The sequence below is a fragment of the Rhinolophus sinicus genome, chromosome 8 (assembly GCF_057876585.1).
Source record: "Rhinolophus sinicus isolate RSI-liver-muscle chromosome 8, RSI-T2T, whole genome shotgun sequence".
In the NCBI taxonomy this organism is placed as follows: domain Eukaryota; kingdom Metazoa; phylum Chordata; class Mammalia; order Chiroptera; family Rhinolophidae; genus Rhinolophus; species Rhinolophus sinicus.
Genome location: NC_142508.1, coordinates 17,008,757 through 17,033,091, shown reverse-complemented (window position 1 = coordinate 17,033,091; position 24,335 = coordinate 17,008,757). Strand labels below are relative to the sequence as shown.

The 24,335-nt window shown below is 46.3% G+C and overlaps 1 protein-coding gene across 3 annotated transcripts; it reads left to right on the top strand.

Annotated features, from left to right (window-relative positions):
• The first annotated feature begins 5,620 nt into the window (after nucleotides 1-5,620).
• On the top strand, nucleotides 5,621-23,812 carry TSPAN33 (tetraspanin 33). Of its 3 annotated transcripts, none has more exons than XM_019751523.3 (8): nucleotides 5,621-5,757; nucleotides 18,087-18,144; nucleotides 18,805-18,929; nucleotides 19,264-19,338; nucleotides 20,366-20,461; nucleotides 21,856-21,984; nucleotides 22,362-22,523; nucleotides 22,732-23,812. In XM_019751523.3, the coding sequence occupies exons 1-8, from the start codon at nucleotides 5,656-5,658 to the stop codon at nucleotides 22,831-22,833; spliced, it is 849 nt and encodes a 282-aa protein (XP_019607082.2). In that variant the 5' UTR covers nucleotides 5,621-5,655; the 3' UTR covers nucleotides 22,834-23,812. The 3 variants fall into 3 exon arrangements, with proteins under 3 accessions (XP_019607082.2, XP_019607072.2, XP_074171714.1); XM_019751513.3 differs by having other exon boundaries at nucleotides 18,802-18,929; XM_074315613.2 differs by lacking the exon at nucleotides 21,856-21,984 and having other exon boundaries at nucleotides 18,802-18,929.
• The last annotated feature ends 523 nt before the right edge of the window (nucleotides 23,813-24,335 follow it).

Sequence of the window (24,335 nt, the reverse complement as noted above, 5' to 3'; positions counted from 1 at the left end):
TAAACTAGGCTACATACCACTCTTCAAACACATCGGCTATCTTTCTTACTTGCCTGTCTTACCTGTCTCTCTTACATTTTCTCACTTTCATTTCTGTTCCAGAAATGACCTCCTTAATTCTCTACCCATGTCAATTCTGACATATCCTTAAGGACCCAGTTTCAAATGATGCCTTTTTCATAAAATGTTCTTTTAATTGCTCCTGAAGTTCCAATTAAGTCAGGTTTCTTAAAAAGAACCCCACGTAACACCAAATGCAAGGACTAGCTCTTGATTAAATCCTGATTTGAACAAACCAGCTCTAAGAGATATTTTGGGGTAAATTAGGGAAAATTGATTATGAACTGGGTACAAAATGATATTAGGGAATTATTGATAAATTTGTCAGGAATATGTTGTTGTAGTTATGTTTTAAAAAGTCATTTTTAGATATGAAAACTAAATTAATTAGAATGGAATGTTACGATGGCTAGGGTTTAATAATGGGTGAATAATGGATAACATGCAAAATGTGAACATTTGGAAATGGGAATATAAATGTTTTTAGAGCATTCTTTCTACCTTTCTGTATATTTGAAAATGTTTCTAATCAAAAGTGAAAACAAGAACCCCAAACATTTTTTGCCTATAACAAGTAAAACACGTTCACTAAAGAAAATTTGGGGGCAGCCAGATGGCTCAGTTGGTTAGAGCACGAGCTCTTTAACAACAAGGTTGCCGGTTCAATTCCCACATGGGATGGTGGGTGGCTGGACTTGGAGCTGAGCTGTGCCCTCCACAACTAGATTGAAGGACAGCAACTTGATTTGGAGCTTATGGGTCCTGGAAAAAAAACACACTGTTGCCCAATATTCCCCAATAAAATTTTTTTTTTTTTAAAAAAAGTATAAATTATAGACGTTTTAAAAAAAGAAAATTTGGGAAAAAACATCAATAACACAAATAAAAAGCAACCATTATCCTACTATGCAGAAGTAATCATTATATTGTGATGCATTTCCTTCTATGCATTTAGAAATATAATTGTTACAAAATTCTGATTGTTGTTACAAAATTCTAATTACTCTGGACGCATAGTTTTGCAGTGAGCTCAGATTTTAAAAGAATATATACAAAAGGTAGAAAGAAGAGCACATAAGTAAAAGAGAATGGTGCGTTTTGTAGGTATGTTGTATATCAATAAAAAACTAAAAGACGAAGAAAAATTTTTTAAAGACTAAACAGAGGTTTGTTGACAAACCTTCTAATTCTCGTAGGCTCACATACCAGCAGTTAATTCTCTTGCAATCCTAAGTCTCAGAGATGGGCTTTTCAATGATGCATTTCAAACCATCCCAGAATCACTTGCCTTTTTGCAGTTTTCAGCACTTGTAGTTCTCACAGTTGGTTCTCCAGGCTACCACATTTTTTTTTTTTTTTTTTGAGGAAATCTCCAGACTGGCTAACTGGGATCACTGCGATTCTCAGCCATCTCAGCTGGGCTGTCACTGATGCTGAACCATCATCTCTCCAGTTTCCTGCCCTGTCCTACTTTAAGCTCCTACTTCCTATATAGCTCCTAACTAATCCACACCTTCTCTTCTTGTCACTGTTCCTCTCTTCATACATCTCGCCAGTGTCAGCTCCAGTGACATGACTTTTTTTTTTCTTTACAGAAATATCATTCACATTTTTTTTTTTTTTTTTAGATTTTATTGGGGAAGGGGAACAGGACTTTATTGGGGAACACTGTGTTCTTCAGGACTTTTTTCCAAGTCAAGTTGTTGTCCTTTCAATCTTAGCTGTGGAGGGTTCTGTTCAGCTTCAAGTTGTTGTCTTTTCAGTCTTAGTTGTGGAGGGCGCAGCTCAGCTCCAGGTCCAGTTGCTGTTTTCTAGTTGCAGGGGGCACAGCCCACCATCCCTTGCGGGATTCGAGGAATTGAACTGGCAACCTTGTGGTTGAGAGCCCACTGGCCCATGTGGGAATCGAACCGGCAGCCTTAGGAGTTAGGAGCATAGAGCTCTAACCGCCTGGGCCACCAGGCTGGCCCTCATTCACATATTTTAATTCTTTTCATAACCATATATAATAATATTAAATATAATTTTAAAGTTAGAAATGGCTACACATCCTACCACATCAGTGCAACTGATTTTACTTTTACATTTTCTTTGGTTCATTTCTATTGATATTGACACATATTTCATTCTGTGAATATGTTGTTTAGAATTTTTCACTTACATTATAAAATTTTTACATATTATTACATAATCTTTGGGATTTTTATTTTTAAAGGCCAGATCATATATTCCAAGGAATTAAAATATCTTCCAAGGACCTGAAATAAATTGAAACTATTTCCTGGTTATCGGATACTTTATATACTTAATTCTACAATCTGCTTTTTACACTTCCTATATCATGGACTTATTCCTAAGTCAGTGCTTACATTTTCTCTGTTATTTGAAATGGCTGCATAGCATTCCATGAGAAGGATACAATTTTTTAAAATTTAGTACTTTGAATAATTAATACAGTCCATGTTTCAAAAATCAGAAAAAATAAGATGGCACACAGTGTAAAGTTTCTCTCCTCACTTATTAGTTCTCACCTCCACTCCCATATGTAACCTCCTTTCTTAGTATCTTTTGTATCATTCCTGAATTTAGGTAGATGCAAGCAAATGCAAATGTCAGTTCTTGTTTTTGTCACTATTTTTTTTTTCAACCAGAGTATAATATATACACTTTTCCTCACTTTGCTTTTTTCACTTAATAGTTTATCTTGGCAATTATTCCAACTCAGTACATGGAGAATTTCCTTATTCTTTGTTCTATAGCTGCATGGCTTCCTACTGTACAGGTGCCATCTGTGACGTCTGCATGATGGACGTCGTGGTTATGCCATGGACTCCTGATCCCATCTCTACCCGTTAACTCTAAAACCCTGTCCCATCCACTGGCCACCTCAATCCCTTTTTTACTGGCTTGTGTTGCCTACAAGCATGTCAAGTCTCTTGTGTGCCGAAAGAGAACTTGCCCTTCATTCTAAGGTCTCTTAAATCTCCTGTAACCTTCAAACCTCTAGGTAGAGGTGTCCACAGCCTTCGTTCACAGCTTCCATTTCACCCCCCGTTCCCTCCTTACGCCCTGTAATCTGCCTTCCTCTTCTTGTCTTTCCAAAAACTGATCTCTGGACAGTCACCTAATAGAAACATTCAGCAGCTTGGTCTTTTTCTCAGTCCTCGCTCCTCTAACATCTGTAAATGGGTACCCACTCTTTGCTTACCCATTCACCCCTTAACATCTTATAGAATGACTTCTGCCCACCCCACTCCCTTCATAGTAAAACTGATCTCCAAGTGGTCACCTAACCTGTTAATGGCCAATCTCCCAATAACCTGGCCTTGGCTCACTTCTTTTACCCCATTGCTGGTTCTCCTATCACCCCTCCCTCCACCATAGCCTAGTTCTAGAGATTCCGTCTTCTCAGTGGGTTCACTCCTATGCTTTCCTTTCAATTCTGTCCATTACCTTTGAATCAAATCCTAATATCTGATTATCTAGACTATTAATAGTAGTCTCCTAACAGATCTTTCTCTTCGCAGCCTCTTTCCCATTCTAACTGAAAAATAAAGTAGGTCTTACATCATTCCCTTCTTCTTATTTCCAAATCAATTAAGCACTAACTCCCCAATCTGATATTCAAGCCCTTCCACAATTTTAACTCAATTCAATTTGTATTGGCATCAGTCGGTTTTATCTTCCACTGTATACTAGCATGTCCTCTGCTCCAGCCAAACGAGTGTGCTTATTTTTCATTCAACACACAGTGTGCTTTTGCACTTCCAGGCTTTGGTTCACCCTTTTGTTCCCCTGACTACCTTTCCCCTCATCTTTGCTGTTCTAAATCTCTTCCTCTCAACTGATTCCAGTGGCAGTGGCTACCTCTGCTGCTGCTCTAGGAGCCCTGACCCTTGGGGCATCTGGAGCCCCACTTAGAAAATCCCTTGCCATGATATCTTCACTAACCCTCCACCAAATGTGTTATAGTTATTTGTGTGCACTTAACATATTTTCCTACTGGATTCTAAATTCTGTTAAGACAAAATACTGTGTTTAGTGAGCCCTTCTATGTGTCAACCTGTGCTAAGTCATCTGCACGCATTGTCTCATTTAATCCTCACGTCAACATTGTTAGGTCAGGACTCTCCCCATTTAATGTTAAAGAAACTGAGGTTCAGGGAGATGAAGCAGTTTGCCCACGTCATGTAGCTGATGAGGGTGGAATCAGATTCCCCCCTCACACTCATTGCTTAGCCCGTTCAGGCTGCTATAATAAAAATACCATAACGTGGACGGCTTATAAACAACAGAAATTTATTCCTTACAGTGATGGAAGCTGCAAAGTCCAAGATGAAGGCACACACAGACCCACAGTTTCAGTGTCTGATAAGAGCCCACTTCCTGGTTTATGGGCAGCTGCCTTTTTGCTGTGTCCTCACATGGGGGACAGAGCTAGGGAGCTCTCTGGGCTCTCTTTTATAAGGGCTCTCATCCCATTCATGAGGGTTCCATTCTCAGGACCTAAACGTCTCCCAAAGGCCCCATCTCCTAATACCATCACCTTGGGGGATTAGGATTTCAACATAGGAATTTTGGGGAGGGGTAGGATACAAACATTCAGTCTACAGCATTCATATATGTATTAATTACAAAGCCAGCACATTGTCTACCACCTACACTGCACTCAACTGTGTGTATCAGATCAGCGTGCTCAAAACGGTGTCTGTGTGTAGACCAAGACTCTAAGGAAACAGAGAGTGGGAATTGAAACAGTGATGAATTTGGGAGACAGGATTGTGGGTGATGTTTCCAAATGTCCACTATTGGGTTATAGTGCTTTTGAAATAAGCATTTAAGATGTATAGTTACTAAACAGAATTGCAGCTCTTCTTAAATATTCTCTAATGGTTACGTGGAGGTTAGTTTTCTCTTCCTGATTTTATTGTCATCCCCTCGGGATTATCTCTGTATTCTCTTGGATTTCCCCGGCGCATTGCTCAACACACGGTACCCGTACTTGTTGATTTGAATGTACGTGTGTTTGCATATGTGCACAGCAACTGGGGAGACGACGTGGGTGTGTGATGTAGTGTGCATTCCTCCCATCCCTTTCCCCTTGAGCAGCTGCAGCCTGAATGCTTTCCTTCTCAGGGGAGAAGGCAGAACCGCTGACCCTTTAGCAAGTTGTCTCTCACAGAACAGGTGTCTCCCCCGCCTCTCCGAGGAGAGGGATGGCTGAACACTTAGTGACATCAGCGACTGACCAATGAAAAGTCAAGCTTCGGCAGCTGCTCCAATGGGCGGCGGGGGCGGGCCCGATTTCCTGGGAGCCGGGCGAGCCAGGCTGGTCCTCCAGCCGCCGCCGAGTCTCCGGCTCTCACGTTGCCGGCTGCGGCTCCCGCGACTCCCGGCGGCTCCGGTGGCGGCGCCGTTCGCTTGCCCGCGCTTCTCCCGGACGCAGGGCTCGGGCGCCTCCCGCCTCCCGCCGCGGCGCAGCTCCCGGCGGCTCGGGCTCCGGCGCCGGCGCGGCTCATGCCCCCAGGCGCGGAGCGCGCAAGTGGGCTGGTCGCCGCGGGGAGATAGGCCCCCGGGGGCGGCGGCGGTGGGACCATGGCTCGGAGACCCGGGGCGCCGGCTGCCTACGTAGAGGAGTTCTCCTTCGTCAATCCGCTGGTGAAATACCTGCTCTTCTTTTTCAACATGCTCTTTTGGGTGAGTCCTGGGGGTCGCGGCGGCACCTGGGCTGCAGGGCACCCGCGGGGGGTGAAGGGGGCTGCCGGTGGCTGAGGAGGGGCGTCCTGGGATGCCCAGTTCCAGGCAGGCTTGGGGAGCGGCACTGCCTAGTTTTCTGGGATTATGGCATTTTGGGGTGATTTATCCTGGGGAGGCAGCACCACAGTGGCGCCGTGTCTAGGGGGGTTTTGGGGGGGTATGCAAGAGATTGAGTAAAGACTTATGGGTATTCTCCGGGCACCGGACGAGAGTCTGTGTCAGGCCAAAAAGGTGGGTTTGAGCGGGAGGAGCGGGGTTTTCCTGTTGACCCGAGGCAGACCCACTGGTACGTTCATGACCGAGGGACTTTCGGGCCTGAGGGCTGGGAGGCCATGCCAAAGAAAATAGAGGAAGTGGGGAAACCCAGCCCTTCCCTCCCCCTTACCTCAGAGAGGATGGGTTCAGGGGCTTTCATCTCTTCCTTTTGCAGGCCTCTGGTGCCCCTTCTCCCCAAAGGCTGAGAAGCGACAGGGATGGCCTCCAGGTGTGGACGCCTTTCCTAGCACGGTCCCAAACTTTGCCCCACCTTTCTCAGGACCAGACTCCATTCCCTAGGGTCTGACAGTCTTCAGCTTCTTGAAATAGCACCGGCTGTTGGGCTGGAAGGCCAGGGGTCCTATTCAGACTCTTCTGCTTGGGGGTGGAAAAGTGGAAAATATATTGGGGCTCCTGGGATACTCATCCCCACTCTGCCCTCCATTGTGGACTTGACTGACCCCGCAATGTGTTCACCGCTGTAGGCCTTCATCTCCTCCTCCATAAAATCAAACCCAGTCTGATCAAGGATGGCAGAAATACTCTGCTGGAACTGAGAATCCAGCTGGACCAGGTCATGAAATGCTATAGCTCAATCCTGTTTCATGTCTAAAGAGTCCCTGGGCCCCTGGGGTTTGAGAATGTAGGGAGGTTCACTCCCCTCCCCGCACCATTCCCCTTTGCTTTTCCAGCTCCAACTACACGAGAGCTGCTGCTCTAGGCGCCCATTATGCTTGCCCACCTCTGCCTGAGACCTAAAGTTCAGACGTGCAGGAGGGAGGAATCGTGAGTCTAAACTATGCTTCTGAGGAGAGGGAGCAGACCAGGCATTTAAGCCCGTTGCTGGAAAGGTTTCACAGGAGCTGCGGTGTGAAGAACAGACACAGGGTACAGAAGTGCTAGCCTGTTGGGACAAATGAGAGCAATCTCGGAGGGTGGTGATGACAGCTCACTCTCAGCCATTGTGGTGAGAAAAATGAAGTTCAAGCTCCTAACAAATTCTCAGTTTTAGAACTGGAAAAAGAAATTTAGAAGACAGCTTATCTAGCACCTGCATTTTATATCCGCATATGAGAAAGCTAAAGCACAGAGATGTTCGTTGTTTCATCCAGGGTCCAACAGCTGCTTAGTAGGTTTGGGTTGTTCCGGTAGTTTTCCTGCTGAACCACAGTGCCTCTAGGGGAACTCCTTTGCCTAGATGGCTGCTACTGTAGCTGGGGTTTTAGCAGCATTCGTAGTTAACCAGTCCAGCCAGGTTCCCCCATGGTCGAGGTTCTGCTTCAGCTGGAGGTTATGGAAGAACAGAAGAAAAGCTCACCACCACTCTGCCAGGCCGGGGGGATGTCCTAAGGGGAACTCCCTCTCTAAGGCCAGTCCCCGCAGACCTTCCTACATGCTCACTGAGTGTGCCAGGCTAATGACAGCATCCCGCAGGATGGCATGCCATCTTCAGAGCTAGTACTAACATTGCAGGGACCTCAGATGCTCGGGCTGACTTCCTCTATCAGCCGAGACTGCGTCTCCTTCGGAGCCTCTGGCGCGGCACCCTTATCTGTGCTCCCCAGTGACAACAGCTGGACGCATCTGTTGCACTTGTGTTCATGGTCGTTTTCTTGGACTTCCTCACTCCACCCCACCCCCACTTTTACCAGAAAAATAACTTTGGGAGGCCCTAGCTCGGGAGTTTGGTAAAAATGCTTTATTTGAGGTTCTGCCTAACCAAGCTGGTGCCGCCCCAAATAAGAGAAGAGCCCCTTCTTGGCCCTACTTTAGACTCATAAAAAGTCAGAGACTCTAGAAATAGCACACTGAAGGACAGGAGGCCCAGTTTCTTTCTGGCACCAACTTACTGTGTGACCCAAAGCCAATATATCTGTCTCTCTGTCCTTAATCTTTCTCCTCTAAAGGAGAACATTTTTCTGCCTCTGTGAACTATTTAAAGATGAATGCATCATTTTGGGGACTGTTTTCTTTCTTCAAGACCTGGAGTTGGATCTAAGGATGTATTTCTCTGTGTCCTGGTATCCCTGGGACATTGACCTTCTCAGGGGACAGTCCTTTTGGGGCGTTCCTGAGTATCACTTCTCCCCCAGGCCCAGAGCTGCAGAGTTGCATTGCACACAAGTGCAACTGGGGATGAAGGGCTGCTTCTCTAGCTCAGGGTCATCTTTCTTCCCATTGCCACTTCAGGGACAGGTTATTGGGTTCTCTTTGTTGCAGGCTTTCGTCATCCGAATCCAATTCCCCTCTTCTGCCCAGGAGGCACCCATACTTGGGACTGTCGGCCCCCTCCTTTTCCAGGCAGAATGCATGTTCTGGCCTGCTGCCGGGGGAGCTGTGTATGGGTGGTGTTTGTCCCTGTGCCTGGAACACATTGGGGAGGAAGCCAGCATCATCTGGGCTCATATTCAGTGGTGGCGGTGGTGGCAGTGGCTACCTCTGCTGCTGCTCTAGGAGCCCTGACCCTTGGGCATCTGGAGCCCGACTTAGAAAATTCCTTTGGGACCAAGACCAATTGCTCCACTTGGATGTTTCAGATCTCACTTTTCCTTTCACCTGGGACTTCTGATTTTCTCCCCAGAATCATGCTGCTGGGTGGCTTGGAGTAGTTGCCCGAAGATCCCAATGGTGGTATTTCAATCTTTCAGTTAAGAAGTAGCTGACTTTCCTCACCTTCCTGTATCGGACAGCTCTATGCAGAGGGAAGACAGTGGGGTGGTACCTACTTTATCAGCTTTGGGCATAGGTGGGCAGGAGCATTATCAGCGCTGCCCACAGCAGCCACCTCCTTCCTTGCTGGTCCTTTTTGCCACTCAAGGCAGCAGTGAAGGTGGCTTTTGAGTCAGGCAGAACCCAGCAGCTCAAACCTCCAGCCCCTGTGTCTCACTCAGCCCAGGCTTCCTTGGCGAAAGTGTCATGTGCCCTGTGCCACGCCTCAGGGCTCCCATGGCACTTTGTACATACTTTGATTGTCACACCCCTTACCTGGGCTGCAATTATGTGTTTCTTTATGTCTCCACCCCCACCCCCTAGACTTCAGGCTTCTGAGGGTAGAGCCTGCCTTTTCACTTCTGGTTTCTCAGTGCCCAGCTGTGTTTGGTGAAGAGTGGGTGCTTATTGAATGTTTGCTGGTTGGCAGATGGGCGAGCAGACCCCATAGGGTGGAAGCACAATGCCCTTGCTCCTTCTCCAATGGACACTTGTCTGTCAATATGCAGCACAATCTTAGTCCTCAAGCATTCCTGGTGGTGGAGACCCAATTGTGTTCTCCTCTGCAGTGGGTCCTGTGGTCCTTTTCAGCCAGGTCAGAAAAAATGGCCGCCATGCCCAGCAGCGTCTGCCTCAGTGCCAAACATAATTTCTATCTGCAGCACCCAGGTATTTTCACTTTAACTGAAGCACCTGTGGACCCTCATTTAGGTCTTCCCTAGCTGATTCAGGCCTCTGGTGAGGTATTATATCTTCTTTAATAAGAAATTCACTCCCAGGACCACTGTATTGGAGTCCCCAGGGCACTCAATGCCCCCACACCACCTGCAGCGTCATCTGTTGTAACCTGGCTCCGAAGGCATGAGGAAATGACCAGGCATCAAGTGCCAGGGGCCCTTCCTGCCACCTAACACACGCCCATACACACACCCCTAAATATAGTAGGAGGCAGAGCACATCTCCTTCCCTATTTCGTCTCCCTTCCCCCACAGACTACAATACTTTTCAGTGAAGTTGTCGCATTCTTTTCATAAAAACAACAACATAAAAAACCCCGCCAAAAACAAAGACATGCCTTCTTAACTCCCCTAATAGCTCTGTTTGCCTTGTACCAAGTAGAAAATCATAAACTTCAAGCAGTCTTTGAAAAGAATAAAAGAAAACATGTAGTACCTCTCAGGGTTTTGATAGCAGGCTGTGCGTTAGGCCGGTCACTCCAGGGATGTGAGTTTGAGTGTTTACTGTGAGCCCTTGTGGATTTCCTGTCCTCATGTGTAACCTTAGCAAACCAAAACCAGCCATGGCCTAAGAAAGAACCTAAGAGTTTGGCCCCAGACATTCGAGAGGAAAGAGCCCTGTGGACCCTTCCATTCCCGTAGGACAGTTCCATCCATCCAGTCCAGAGCGAGAAAGCCAAGGGCCAATTTCACATGGAGAGTTGCCCCCTCAGAAACCCAGGGACAGTGCCAGCGTGACCAAAGAAGGCCCAGCGTGTGCAGATCCCGGGCAAGAGACAGGGCCCAGCTTTGGGTGTAGCAGGCTGTGACTTCCTTGATTTCATTCATAAATAAGGACAGAGAGGACTGAGAAAACTGAGATACAGACCCGTCCCCGCCATGTCCTGCTGGGCAGGGACAGGGTTTTGATTCCCACACAGGGAATCACTCTAATCTCAGCTGTCCTCCATCGCCACCTTGAAAAGAAGAGGGAAAGGCATTCCGAAGAAGAGGCGAGGACTCAGATCCACGGACTTCGTGCAGACCCAGCTTTAGAATGTGGAAGGCAGACAAGGCCAGGCCTTTCTCTCGGGGGCTGGTAGGCAATGCGAGGTGATGCTGTGTCTTCCCCTTTCCAGGCACTGTTCCAGGGACTTCCCTGCTGGCACCGTTACCTCCTGGTGCTATCATACTAACCTCTGCCTGAGCCCCACCCAGTGTGGAGTTTACCAGCTGCTCCCCCAGAAGAACGATAGACAGCTTCTCCCCACCTCATATGTCCCGAGGTGAATGCATGTGTCCTGGGGTGGCTGTGAGGCAGAGAAAGAAGGCAGCCATGTGGCTGAGGTTCTAAGGCCCTGGAGACATAGGGACCTAGATTCCAGTCCCATTTCAGCCTCTCACTAAGTGAGTGAGCTGGGCAAAGTGACTTGAATTCTCCCAATATCAGTTCTGTAAAATGGAGGTACTAACAGCCCCGTGGGGTGGTGGTCAGCATTCAATGACATAGTGTGTAGAAAGTGTTTAGGCCAGTGCCGGCCCTTAGTACTCAACAAATAAACAATAGCTCTCACTGCTGTTGTTTGAAGTAGCTCCCAGAGGTCACCTGCTGGAGATGGCCTTGGGGAGCTAGGGTCAGTGCTCCTCCTGACAAGTGGCAAGTGGACGCGGGTGGAGTCTAGGTAAGGGTAACCTGGAGCTGGGCTTCCTTCAGCCTTGAACCCTTTCTGCTCACATTCCTGCTGTTAGATGATAATTAATGACTCTTTGTATTTCATAGTTTACAGAGAAGTTTCATACACAGAGGGTGCCAAAAAAATGTATTCACATTTTAAGCTAACATCTCTTAAAATGTGAAATGGCACCCCCAGTATATCATAGGGTCAGACCCCACTGCTGTGTCCAAGGGCCTTTCCTAGGTTCAATCCTCAAGGCCTGATACCCCATCTTGGTCTTAAGGTGCAGTCCAGTGGAAGTGGACTCCAAAGCTTATTTGCCTGTAATTATTGGCATTTGGGCATTAGAGCCAGGAGAAGTCTTGTTTAGGGCCTCAACTTGGGGCCCTATAACCTTTCCTCTCCTGATGGCCCTGAAGTAGTGTCCTGGGGGCTAGAATAAGGTTGTTTCTCACAAATATCAAATCATGGGTGTATTTTCCCAATTTTCAGGGGGAAAAAAAGTCAAGATAATGGTGAGAATTATCTCCATTTTCTGTTTTCTCCCATGAGCATTCGTACCTGTGGCTGCTTATCTGCAAGCAAGTGCTGGCTGAAGGCAAAGGGGAGAATACAAAGAGCAACCAAATATTATGGGAAACTAGGAAACTGTTTAGAGTAGCGCCAGTATTGTTATTAGGAGATGCAGAGACATGTGTTTAACAGCCGCAGCATCTTTCAGTGGATCGTTCCTTATTTCTACGATAGAAACTAATACGTTGTTCTTCCTCAATGACACACTGAGAAGGACACATTATCTGTGTCATATTCCTGTAAAAAAATGTGTCATCTGAATCGAATTGTGAGGAAACAATCAGATAAATCCAAATTGAAGGATATTCTGCAAAACAACTGGCTTGGACTTACCAAAAAATTTTAGTGTCAAAAAAAATAAAAATGTCAGAACAAGTGTTGGGAAGGATGTGGAAGAATTGGAACCTTCATCCATTACCGGTGGGAATGTGAAATGTGGAAAACCAGTTTGGCAGCTCCTCAAAAATGTAAACATAGAATTACCAGATGACCCGGCAATTCCAGTCCTTGGTGTACACCCAAAAGAATTGAAAACAGGTATTCAAACAAAAACTTGTGCACGGATACCCATAGCAACACTATTCACAATAGCCAAAAGGTGGAAACAACCCAAATGTCCATCAATGGATGAATGGATAAACAAATTGTGTCATATCTATACAATGGAATATTCTTAGGACATAGAAAGTAATGAAGTACCGATACGTGCTGCAAATAGATGAACCTTGAAAACACGCTAAGGGAACGAAACCAGATGCAAAGAGCCACACGTTGTATGATTCCATTTATAGGAAATGTGCGGAATAGGAAAAACCATAGAGACAGAAAGCTGATTTGTGGTTGCCAGGGGTTGGAGGATGGAGGGAATGGTGAGTGACTGTTTAATGGGTACAGGGTTTGATTTGGGGTGATGAAAAAGTTCTGGATAGTGGTGATGGTGGCACAGAACTGTGAATCTACTTAAGGCCATTGAACTGCACGGTTTAAAATGGTTAATTGTGTGGTATATGTATTTTGCTGCAATTTTTAAAAAGTCAGTGTCTTAAAAGACCAAAAAAGAAAGTAAAGAAAAACTGCAAAACTATTCCATGCTAAAGGAGACTTGATCACTAAATGCATAATCCCTGATTGGCTCCTGGATCTGAAAAAAGAAGAAAACTGTTATCAAGGACATTATCACAATAATAAGGAAAAATTAAATATGGACTGTAAATTAGATAGCAGTAATAGCATATTAAAATTTAAAAAAGAATTTAACATTTCAAAATTGTATAGGATATATCAACTGAGTGCTGTAGCTCGCCAGTGCTCTGTCACCTGAACAATTTTAAGATCCTTTGTCTTACACTTTGGTGTAAGGAGGAATTACTCTGATTAAAGTGTGCAAAATTGCGGGGCGGCCGGTTTGCTCCTTGGTTAGAGGGCGGTGTTCATAACGCCAAGGTCGCCGGTTCGATTCCCACATGGGCCAGTGAGCTGCGCCCTCCACAACTAGATTGAAAACAACAACTTGACCTGGAGCTGAGCTGCGCCCTCCACAACTAGATTGAAAACAACGACTTGACCTGGAGCTGAGCTGCGCCCTCCACAACTAGATTGAAAACAACGACTTGACATGGAGCTGATGGGTCCTGGAAAAACACACTGTTCCCCAATATTCCCCAATTAAAAAAAATTTTTTTTAAGTGTGTAAAATTGCATGCAAGAGATCCCAGATTAAACAAATATGATATTAAAAATTAGGATTAAAGAAAAAAATTAGGATTTACAGAACTAACAAGTTGGAGGTGGCTATTTTTTGAATAGATTTCATTTCTTAGAACAGTTTTAGTTTTACAGAAAAATTGAGAAGGTAGTACAAAGAGTTCCTATATATCCCACATCGAGTTTCTCTTATTATTAACATCTAACAGGAACATGATATATTTGTTACAATTAAGGGCATTATCATTTATCGTTAAGGTCCTTTTTTTTTTTTTTTAATTCAGATTTCCATGGTTTTTACTTACTGCCCTTTTTGTGTTCCATGATCCCATCCAGGATAGCAAATTTCATGCAGTTGTCATGTCTCCTTAGGTTTCTGTTGGCTATGACAGTTTTTCAGCATTTCCTTGGTTCCGATGACTGATAGTTTTGAGGAGTACTGGTCAGATATTTTGTCTATTGGAATTTGCCTGATGTTTTTCTCATGGTTATATTGGGGTTATGAGGTTTGGGGAGGAAGACGACAGAGGTGAAGTGCCATTTCCATCATATTATATCATATACCTATGATTTATCTCTGCTGATCTTGACCTTGACCACCGGGCTGAGGTCGTGTGTGTCAGCTTTCTCCACTATAAAGTTAGTCTTTCCCCCCTCTTTTCCATACTGTACTCTTTCGAAGGAAGTTACTGTGTGTAGCCCACACTTAGGAGTGGGGAGTTATGCTCCACCTCCTCGAGAATGCAGTATCTACATAAATTATTTGGAATTCTTCTGCATGGGAGATTTATCTTTTCTCCATTTATTTATTTATTAACTCATTTCTATCAGTATGAACTCATGGATACTTATTTTATATTTGGGGTAATAATTCCATACTATATTTTGATATCCCTTTGGCATACATACATCAGTGTGAGGCTTTATTGTTGTTTTTTTGCTTGTTTTGTTTTTGAGCATTTATTTCCTTCCTTTCTGGTACTACAAGATGCTCCAGGTTTATCTTGTATTTTTCCTACCCCCGTCCTAGATTCAGCCATTTTTCCAAGGAGCCCAGGGAATGGCTATTTTCAGTTTTAGGTGATTACTCACCTTACATATGGATAAAAGTGCATAAAAGTTATTTTATTTAATTTGATCGGGAACTCTTTAGGAACATGCCTTTTGCTAGACTCAGCTAATTTAAAAACTGTGTCTAGCTTTTAAAAGTTTCCAGCAAGACTTCATTCTAGCTGGAAGATGAAAAGCCATTTTAAGAAGAGGAGTATCTTTTTCTCCATCTTTATCATGAAAAGAGGTCATTGGGTGTTATAAGGATTTTGTGGCAAAGACCGATGTAGTGGAAAGACTGCGATTGGAAATTGGGTTTAGTCCAGATGTTGCCAGTGCAGCCATGTGCACTCGGTCAAGTATCACTTCGCTCTTTCCACCTCATCTGTAAAGAAGTAAGTGGCTGAGCTCATTTCTAATATTCTACTCGGCTCTCAAGTGCTCTGCTATTAACAAGAGCAGCACTGCTTTGGAATGGCAGGAGCCTTGAGGAATTGAGGGAGGGAGATACAGGCAGGAATAGAAGTATGAAAGGGCAACCTGTGACTCCAGAAGAGAGGCAGACCAATGACCAAAACGCAGAATTTTAGAGTTCGCTAGTGAGCTCCAGGTAAGTGGTATCATTCATGATCATATTAAATATTAACGATACTATTAAAGTCTTAATCTTGATTGTCATTTAGTCTGCTCTAGATCCCTGGCTGAGAGTGCTTTCGTCTGTGGTTCTCAAACCTGGCTGCAGGTTGGAATTACCTAGAACACAGTCAGAAATACTGTTGCCTAAGTTCCAATGCTTGGTTTGGGATGCAACATAGGCATCAGGAGTTTTTAAGTTCTCCTCCACCCCCACCTCATTCTAATGGCAGCCAAGGTTGAGAAGCACTGCTTTAAGCTACAGATGCTCCTGCCCATCTCCCACATAATGCACAGGTCTCCTTAAGGGCAGGGACCACATCTTACTCATCTTTGCAGTTCTCAGAGTACCTCGTACATAGTAGCTGATGAAATGGATTTGGATAGTATATTGGTTTCCTATTGCTGCTGTAACAAATTACCACAGTCCTAATGGCTTACTATAACTCCCTAATTTTCTTAAACAGTTCTAGAGGTCAGAGTCCATAAAAGGTCTCACTGGCCTAAAATCAAGGTGTCAGCAGGGATGGTTCCTTCTGGAGGCTCTAGGGGAGAATCCATTTCCTTGCCTTCTCCAGCTTTTAGAGGCTGCCTGCATTCTGTGGTACCACGTCACTCCAACCTCTGTTTCCATTGTCACACATAGCTCCTTCTGACTCTGACCATCTTGCCACCATCTTGTAAGGTCCCTTGTGATTATATTGGGCACCTGTATAATCTCCCCATCTCAAGATCCTTAACTGAATCAGATTTGCAAAGTCCATCTGGTCACATAAGTTAACATATTCACTGGTTCTGGGAATTAGGACAGGACATCTTTGGGGGGACAGTCTTCTACCTACCACAAATAGAGACAGAGCAACTGCTGTACAGTTACAGGCCCACACATGGAATTAAGTTACCCTGTGACAGACACATGGCATCTCTTTACTTTGCCTTTCTTGTTTTAGCTGTGTTAGGATTTAGTCAGAGACCATCTTTGTGGAAAGGTATACACCCTAGTGAAAATTTAACATGTGAAAAAACTGGGAGGCATCTGGGAGCAACAGAAAGAGAGAGCAGATACGTATTTTTAAGTGACTCAGTAAAGTGATATTCAGAACTGTAATTGGCTGTGATGAGTTTTTAAGGGCAGGCAGTGATCCTCAATTACTCTGGCAAAGGGTTGTGCCTCTGGGCCAGGGGGATGCCTGGATCTCTGTTACGTGGTTTCCTTGCCTCCTACCCACTCCTTTGTCCCCTGAGCCTGGTTGTGCTGTGGGACAAAAAACCAGCTGGCACCTCCAGCCTCACCCTCAGCTCTGCAAGCAGCTCCCTGTCTCCTAGACAAAGAGTGTGAGGACGGCAGACAACACATCTGGCCCTGAGTCAGAAACAGTGTCACATGATTGAGGGGGGTCAAAAGAGGGGGCTGAGAAGGGTCCTGAAAGACAGGGTTTTAGATAAGGGTTTCCCATGTATTGCTGACTACACCAGATGGCAGCGTCCCTTGAGGAAAAATGTATTTCTACTGAGGGACTAGCCTGACCGCATTACTTGCTGTGGGGCCCAATTCCCTTCTCCCACCAAAGCCCCAAGATGGCTCTTTCCAGCTGGTCTCTGTCTTACAGGACAGTGGAGTCTAGCCAGCCACTCCTTCCCCACTGAGTTGGTCAAGTTCCTGTTGCTGAGAGCTCCCTCCAGCCAGAGCTTGGCCCCCACTATTGCCATGGTGACAGCCCCTGCTGCTTAGCACTAGCCTGGGGACGGCACAAAGAAAGGGTGGCCCAGGGATGTGCACTCTGGGCCACCCTGCACTTCTGGAGGACTTGTGGGGTGGCAGAAAGGACCCCTGGTGGTCTCTGATAGGTTTGTGCTCCGGGCAAAGGCAGGAAGTTTGAAAGGTCTACATTCTCTATTCCTCCACACTGGAATTGGGGTATATAAAGTTTCCTTTGCCAAGGCAGTTCTGCTGTTTTCCACCCAAGCATTCATGCGCATTCTGTCACTTTGGTATGCACTTTCATTCTTGCATTGGACACCATATTGACCTGCACGAGAGTCAGAGACCTTGGGGTGTACATCTCCTCAGGCCTGCTTCGGCTTTAAGACCTTCCCTTTGATGGAGCTGGGGTAGAACTCAGAGCTTCACAGATTTTCTGTGTAACCACAGGTACGTAAATTGTTAGTAATGACAGACAATACTCATTGTTAGGCATTATGGCACATGCTTTCCATGCGTTATTTTATTTAATTTTCATCTAAGTTTATTAGATGTAGTTTTTAATTCCCATCTTCAGATACAGGAACTGAGGCTCAGAGATTTGTCCAACAGAGTGACTCACTCTGAAGCCCCTATTCTTACCCACTATTCTTAACCTTGTATTAACTTTGTGTGCCCTCATTTTGTCATCTGTCAAATGAGGATAATAGCTGCCTTACAAGATGACTGTGGGGCCGGCCTGGTGGCTCAGGCGGTGGGAGCTCTGTGCTCCTAACACCGAAGGCTACCGATTCGATTTCCACATGGGCCAGTGGGCTCTCAACCACAAGGCTGCCGGTTTGTCTCCTCGACTCCCGCAAGGGATGGTGGGCAGCACCCCCTGCAATTAACAATGGCAACTGGACCTGGAGCTGAGCTGCGCCCTCCACAGCTAAGACTGAAAGGACAACAACTTGACTTTGAAAAAATCCTGGAAGTACACACTGTTCCCCAATAAAGTCCTGTTCCCCTTCCCCAATTTAAAAAAAAAAAAAAAGATTGTGTTGTGACGATCAAACAAGATAATCTTGGTGAAATCTTTTCATGGAGGTAAAGCACTGATAGATACCATCAGCTGTATTACTGGAGAGGAGAAAGATGCTTATTCCCAGGCCCTGGGAACGTTTTCCTGCTCTCCTTTAAGGTTACTCACCGAGATCAAGCCTCTGGTTTCCAAAATCTCAGGGTCTGGCTGGTTCCCTGTCTCCACAGGTCATTTCCATGGTGATGGTGTCCATAGGAGTCTATGCTCGGCTGATGAAGCATGCAGGTGAGCTATAGGACCCCCTCTGTCTCCCCATTACTCTGCCAGTCCCCTTCCTCTCCTGCGTCCTTTAGCCCCGTAGCTCTCCTTCCCACATAAGCTATGGCGGCTAAAGGGATCAGCCTCTCTCTAGCCAAATCTTGACAGCTTGCTCTCATGTCAATTCAGCAGGATTTCCCAGAGTTCCCCTGAATCTTCCAAATACACCTACCTTTCAGGTTTAGGAAGTGTCTAGAAAAGAAGGTAGGCTTTGGGGAGCAGAGGGGAATCAGAGGCGTCAGCCCCTCCCTCACTCTGTCTTGCAGTAAACTCAGCCTCCATTCTTATTCCACTGCACAAAGTCTCCAGGAAACGGATCAGCAAAGCTGGCGAGCCTAACGCCATTCTAATTCTTTTCTGGAGCCAGAGGGGTCCCTCCTCTCTTAAGCCTAGGAATAACGGCTCTTACTCTGTTAGTTCCTCAAATGAAATGCCACGAACCCTGCTGGGCCCTTTTGTTCTCCCGGTGGGAGGGCAGTACTGCTTCCCCATAACCTTCACCCAACCACACTGAAGCTCCCTCCGCTAGGGGAGGAGAGCATTCGGAGGGGCGCCCCACCCCACCCCTGGGTGCCACCCTGAGTCGGCTCCAAGCTCCGACTGAGAGACAGCCCCTTCCCCCAGAAGCAGCCTTGGCCTGCCTGGCAGTGGACCCAGCCATCCTTCTGCTCGTGGTGGGCGTCCTCATGTTTCTGCTCACCTTCTGTGGCTGTATTGGATCCCTCCGCGAGAACATCTGCCTCCTGCAGACGGTGAGTGGTCAGGCGCCCTGCCAGGAAGACCCTGACCCCTGCTCCCTGTGCCTCAGTCTCCTGATGCCATTCCTACAATAACCTTCTGGTGTCCTCTGTCCCACCCTATCCCCAATGCCTCTGCTGTCCACGCTTCACTGCGCAGTTCAGCCCAGATGACCCAGCACAGGGTGGCTCCCCCCCCCCCCCCAAAACAGTGTCCCAGAGGCAGCGGCCTTTACCGTGTGTTGGACATCTGGCAGACGTACACCGTGGCCCCCCAGTAATTCCCATGGCCCTGGAAGGGGCTACTGCCCAGCGTGGTAACAGACTTTTTCCTGCCTGCTCCCCACAGTTCTCCAGCTGCCTCACCATCGTGTTCTTGCTGCAGCTGGCTGCTGGGATCCTGGGCTTCGTCTTCTCAGACAAGGTAGCGTGGGGAGCCTAGGGGCCTCCTCAGATGTGAACCCGAGGAGGAAGGGAACGTTCCGGCCTGCGCTTAGCCTGATCCACCCTGCACAGAACTTTTTCCCCCAGGAAGCATCACCTTTGAACGGTTCTCCTTAGGGAGGAATGAAGGGCCTTTAAAGTTACCATATTTAAAGAGGATTTCAGATTGTAGGGTATTTTCCTTTGACAGTCTGAGAGGCCAACAGGGAAGTAAGTTTTATGAACACAAAGTTAAAATGATGTGCAAACTTGAATGGCAAATGATGGTGTAAAACTCATTGTCAAGTGGACCACAAATATGAAGAGGCTTTTATTTCTTTGAAAAAAAAAAACTGTTTATTGGGTTAAATGGAAGGAAGCAAGGGGAAAAGTAAACAATATTTTAAATGGTGCTTACCATATCTGATTGGGGTCTGCCATGCAGTGACAGTCCTTTTAATTAGAATTCCTTCCCCAAAGAGCAAATGCTGAGGCAGAGTAGAGGACTATGGGTAGGAAACTTTGAGAAAAGTAGCAGAGCCAGAAGGAAGAGAGCATGATAGAAATTATGAAATTGAGAGACACTGGTTTCATTCAGAATGTCCTAGTCCTGGCTCAGTAAAATCCTAAAATGAGAGGCCTAGATCTGTTTGGAGTCTAACAAGATGCAATTCTCTTATGTCCACTAGAGGCCAGTGCCTCAGCTCAGTAAGCCTTTCTCTACTTAATAGTTTCTCTGCTTTGCATCACTCAGCAAGTAGTTTGTGTGAATAATATTCAGAAGTAGATAAATAATGGGTTATCATGAAATGTGGCTCTGCAAAGTGGCAATAGCAGGTCCACTGGTACCTGAGGGCCCAGGGATGAATGGGCGTCAGAACTGGCCAACTTCCGTCACTAGGACTTGGTTCTGATTTCAAAGATGACGTAAAGAAAGAAGGATGACCACTGTTTAGTCTTACGTCTGCGTCGTGGAGCAGGTGAGGGGTTAGTCCTGCATGCTGACTGGCTGTTCGTGTCTCTGGCAGGCACGAGGGAAGGTGAGTGAGCTCATCAATAATGCCATCGTACATTACCGAGATGACTTGGACCTGCAGAACCTCATTGACTTTGGCCAGAAGGAGGTACGGACTAGGAGTGTGTGTGTGTGTGTGTGTGTGTGTGTGTGTGTGTGTGTGGTGGGGGCTCAGCTCGTGGTCCTGGACCCTGTGAGCAAAAGTCAGTGCCATCCCAAGAGAGGCCTGTGGGCTTTTCCATTACCTGCCAGGGTAATGGATTCTGGGAAGGGGTTTGGCAAAAAACCATACATGCAGAGTGCTTTAAAAATACTTTGAAGGCACAGAACAGTATGCATAGTAATCTACCATTTTTGTAAAAAAGGAAGGAGGAAAGAACAGAGGTTCATATTTGCAAAAGGAATTGGAAAGGATATGTGAGAAGCCATTACAAGTGGTTGCTTACAGGGGCATGAGGAAATGGGAAGACTTTTAAAATATTAACTCTATGCAGAAGTTAAATTTTTAAAATTGTGGTAAGATATACAACTTACCATTTTAACCATTTCTAAGTGTACAGATCTGTGGTACTAAGTATATTCACATTATTGTACAACCATCATCATCATCCATCTCCAGAACTTCTTCATCTTCCCTAACTGAAACTCTGTACCCGTTAAGCACTAACTCCCCATTTCCCTCCCGCAGCTCCTGGCAAACACCTTTCTACTTTCTGTCTCTATATTTGTCTACTCTAGTACCTCTTATAAGGAATCATACAGTATTTGTCCCTTTATGACTGGTTTATTCCACTTAGCATGTCTTCAGGGTTCATCATATTGTAGGATGTGTCAAAATTCCCTTCCTTTTCAAGGCTGAATAATATTCCATTGTGTGTATGTACCATACTTTCTTAATCCATGCATCCTTTGATGTACACTTGGGTCACTTCCAACTTTTGTCTATTGTGAATAATGCTCTTATGAATCTAAAGTTAAGTTTTGAGTAAAAGTGCTTTTGAGACAAATGCTGAGTTCCTTTTCCCTTGATGCAACAGACACTTGGCTTGGATCCTACTTGCTTTCCTGAAGTAATTATGGGCCCACAATATCGAAGAGTCTCCTCAATTCCTGTGTTTTCTCTATATTAACATAAATGTCTGCAACACTGAGCCTTTAATTATTTCATCCAGTACTTTCGATCACCTCCTTTTGTCAGGTTCTGTGCTATGCAGGACTGAAAAAGCAGAAACTGCCCTCAAGGAGCACATAGTTTTATGTGTAAAAGAAAATATATATACAGCTATGGTAAGTCATAACCAGATATATAAAGTAGTTAAAATTAGGAAAACTTCTTCACATGAAGGCCACTAAGAAACTTGAGCTCAAGTTTCAAGGTCGTGTTTAAATACAATCTGAACTTGCAAGTGGAAGCTTGCTATAAACTTTTGGCTGAGAATTCTTCTGGTCACCTCAGTGTGAGGTGTGAGCGATTCTTAACCTCTGTGGTGGTCTTTGTTGCAGTTCAGCTGCTGTGGTGGGAATTCCTACAAGGACTGGTCCCTGAATATGTACTTCAACTGTTCAGAAGACAACCCCAGCCGTGAACGCTGCTCTGTGCCTTACTCCTGTTGCTTGCTTACCCCCAAGCAGGTGAACACACAGCTCACGTCATTTCCTCCTGTGCAGTGATCTGAGTTAATTTCTGATTAGGGCAGCTGCTACTGGGAATCCCCATTCCCTTGCTTAACCAATCAATTTTGTTGGACAGCTGTCAGATGTTTTTCTTCACCCCAATCTGATGGTTCTGTTAACCTTTCACTCCTGTTGCCCACATGGGGTTTCAGAAGTGGACTCAGAGCTCATGAAGGAAGGGAAGCCTGTATTTAGTAACTTCCAGCCTAGCATCCTGCACATATATTCTCTAACAATTTAGGAGTTTAGGAAGGGTAGGAAGCCCATCAGCTAGGGCCTGAAAGAAAAAGTGATTGGAATGGGAGTCCCATTTGGCTTTTCCACTCTCTCCCCAGGCAGTGATCAACACCATGTGTGGCCAAGGAATGCAGGCCCTTAGCTACTTGGAAGCTGGCAAAGTCATCTACACCAATGGCTGTATTGACAAATTGGTCAACTGGCTACACAGCAACCTCTTCTTACTTGGTGGTGTGGCACTGGGCCTGGCCATTCCCCAGGTAACTTACCCTGTCTGACTTGTGGGTCTCACCATTCTGCAAAGACATCTTTGTTTTGGGGAGGGCACTTGGGGACCAGCTAGGGTGTCCGGCACTGACGTTGCTGAGAAACGGGATAAGATGGTGCCGACCGCACTGGGAAGGTTGAGTCAGGCAAGCCAAGGGCATCGCTCATTGCTGAGGGCCCAATCCTTCTCGCCTCTCCCAGCTGGTGGGGATCCTGCTGTCCCAGATCCTCGTGAATCAGATCAAAGATCAGATCAGGCTACAGCTCTACAACCAGCAGCACCGGGCTGACCCATGGTACTGAGAATCCATCCTCCACCTCACTATGACGACCAGTGGGCCTCATCGAGCGACAGCAGTGGGTACAGCTCTCAGCACCACGTGGAGGTTTGGATTCCAGCCCCCCCAGCAACAGCCCAGTGGGAAGTGGCAAACTCCAAACAGGCAGACGGCAGGTGCACAGGTGGCTCACGTCTCGAGACGGTGCGCTTCCTCTCCCCTTCCTCGCTCTCAGTATTGTTACAGAATTACTCTGTATTGTTTCTAACCTTACCCATTTGGATTTATATATATTTTTTTAAGTTCTGTCTGGGCAGAGATGTTTGGGAATAGCAGTTGCATAGAGTCGTGGGGGTTCAGCCGCTGCTTTTCACTGCGGCACGACCACCAACACCTCTACGAGGGCTGCTACTGAGCTTAACGGACACAGTCAGACTCTGGCTGTTGCCAGCAAGGCATGGCTGGAGAGTGGACACCAGCAGCCCTGCCGGGAGTCCAGTTGGCCTGATACCAGCTCCAGAAGGGAAGGGAGTGGAGCAGGCAGTGAGCTTGGGGGTCGGCTGGGGACAGTTGTATGTGTTGGGTAGGAATGGAAGGTGATATGTTTACTAAATGCCTGCCCTGCCATCCTCCCAGGTAGTCAGAGTGAGCTACATCCTGCCCCTCCCTCATTTCCATGGAAACATGGCAGCAAGGGCACGGGGTACAACAGCAGCCAAATTCATCCCTCTCCCCCACCCCCACCCCTTTTGAAAAATGTTTGGGACCATGGTCTCTATATTCTGCAGCCAGCGGAGGTGGAACTGAGCCATATGTGCCCTTGAATTCCTCCCTTCTGGACCTCCCTCTCTAGCAAGTGGGGTTTTTTAACCTTGGCGCAGAGGAGGCAAGGTAACACCGCCCCATTCCCCTGCACCATAGCTCATTATTTCTACAGTGTAAGAAGCAGGGATCTTGCTGGGGCAGGGGGAGCCAGAAATGGCAATAAAAGTTTGTTGACCTAAGCTGGACTCCATGAATTTTCCATTCTGGCAACTCGAAGGGGAGGGGTGGAGGGCTCAAACGGTGGGCCCTCCCTCAGGAGGAGACTGGAGACGCCCCTAAGTGCCACTGTACCTCTATAGCCCCATCTCCCTCAACCAGATGCGCTACCCTCCTCTCGCTACCCACCCTCTCCGTCTTAATTAGGTGGAAAGACCCCGGTTCCGATGGGAAAGGTATAATTTATCCCAAAACCTGATGTTAATTTTTTTTCCCAAACTAAAGTGAATTAAAATTAATTTGCCACCTAAAACTTTTAGGATGGGAGTAGGTAAGGATACGTCTACAAATCAGGGTACAGCACTCTTCGCTGGGAGTGAAGGGAACCGGGAGGAAAAAGGCCATCTCCTCATCCGCAGTCTGCGTCCTCTAGCCTCCCCTCCATCTTTATCTGAGGAGCTGGGTACCACGGCCTATCTCGCTTTAGGGAGGACTTAGAAAAACTCGAGCCTGGCGCAGGTCTTGCTCGCGCCCTGAGGAGCGTGC

What these genes read in the sequence shown, in the direction of transcription:
- TSPAN33 (XM_019751513.3), top strand. Translation starts at nt 5,656, where the DNA reads ATGGCTCGGAGACCCGGGGCGCCGGCTGCCTACGTAGAGGAGTTCTCC. An exon ending in TTTTCAACATGCTCTTTTGG is followed by an intron (nt 5,758 to 18,086) that starts GTGAGTCCTGGG and finishes CTGTCTCCACAG; the next exon opens with GTCATTTCCATGGTGATGGT. An exon ending in GCTTCGTCTTCTCAGACAAG is followed by an intron (nt 19,339 to 20,365) that starts GTAGCGTGGGGA and finishes TGTCTCTGGCAG; the next exon opens with GCACGAGGGAAGGTGAGTGA.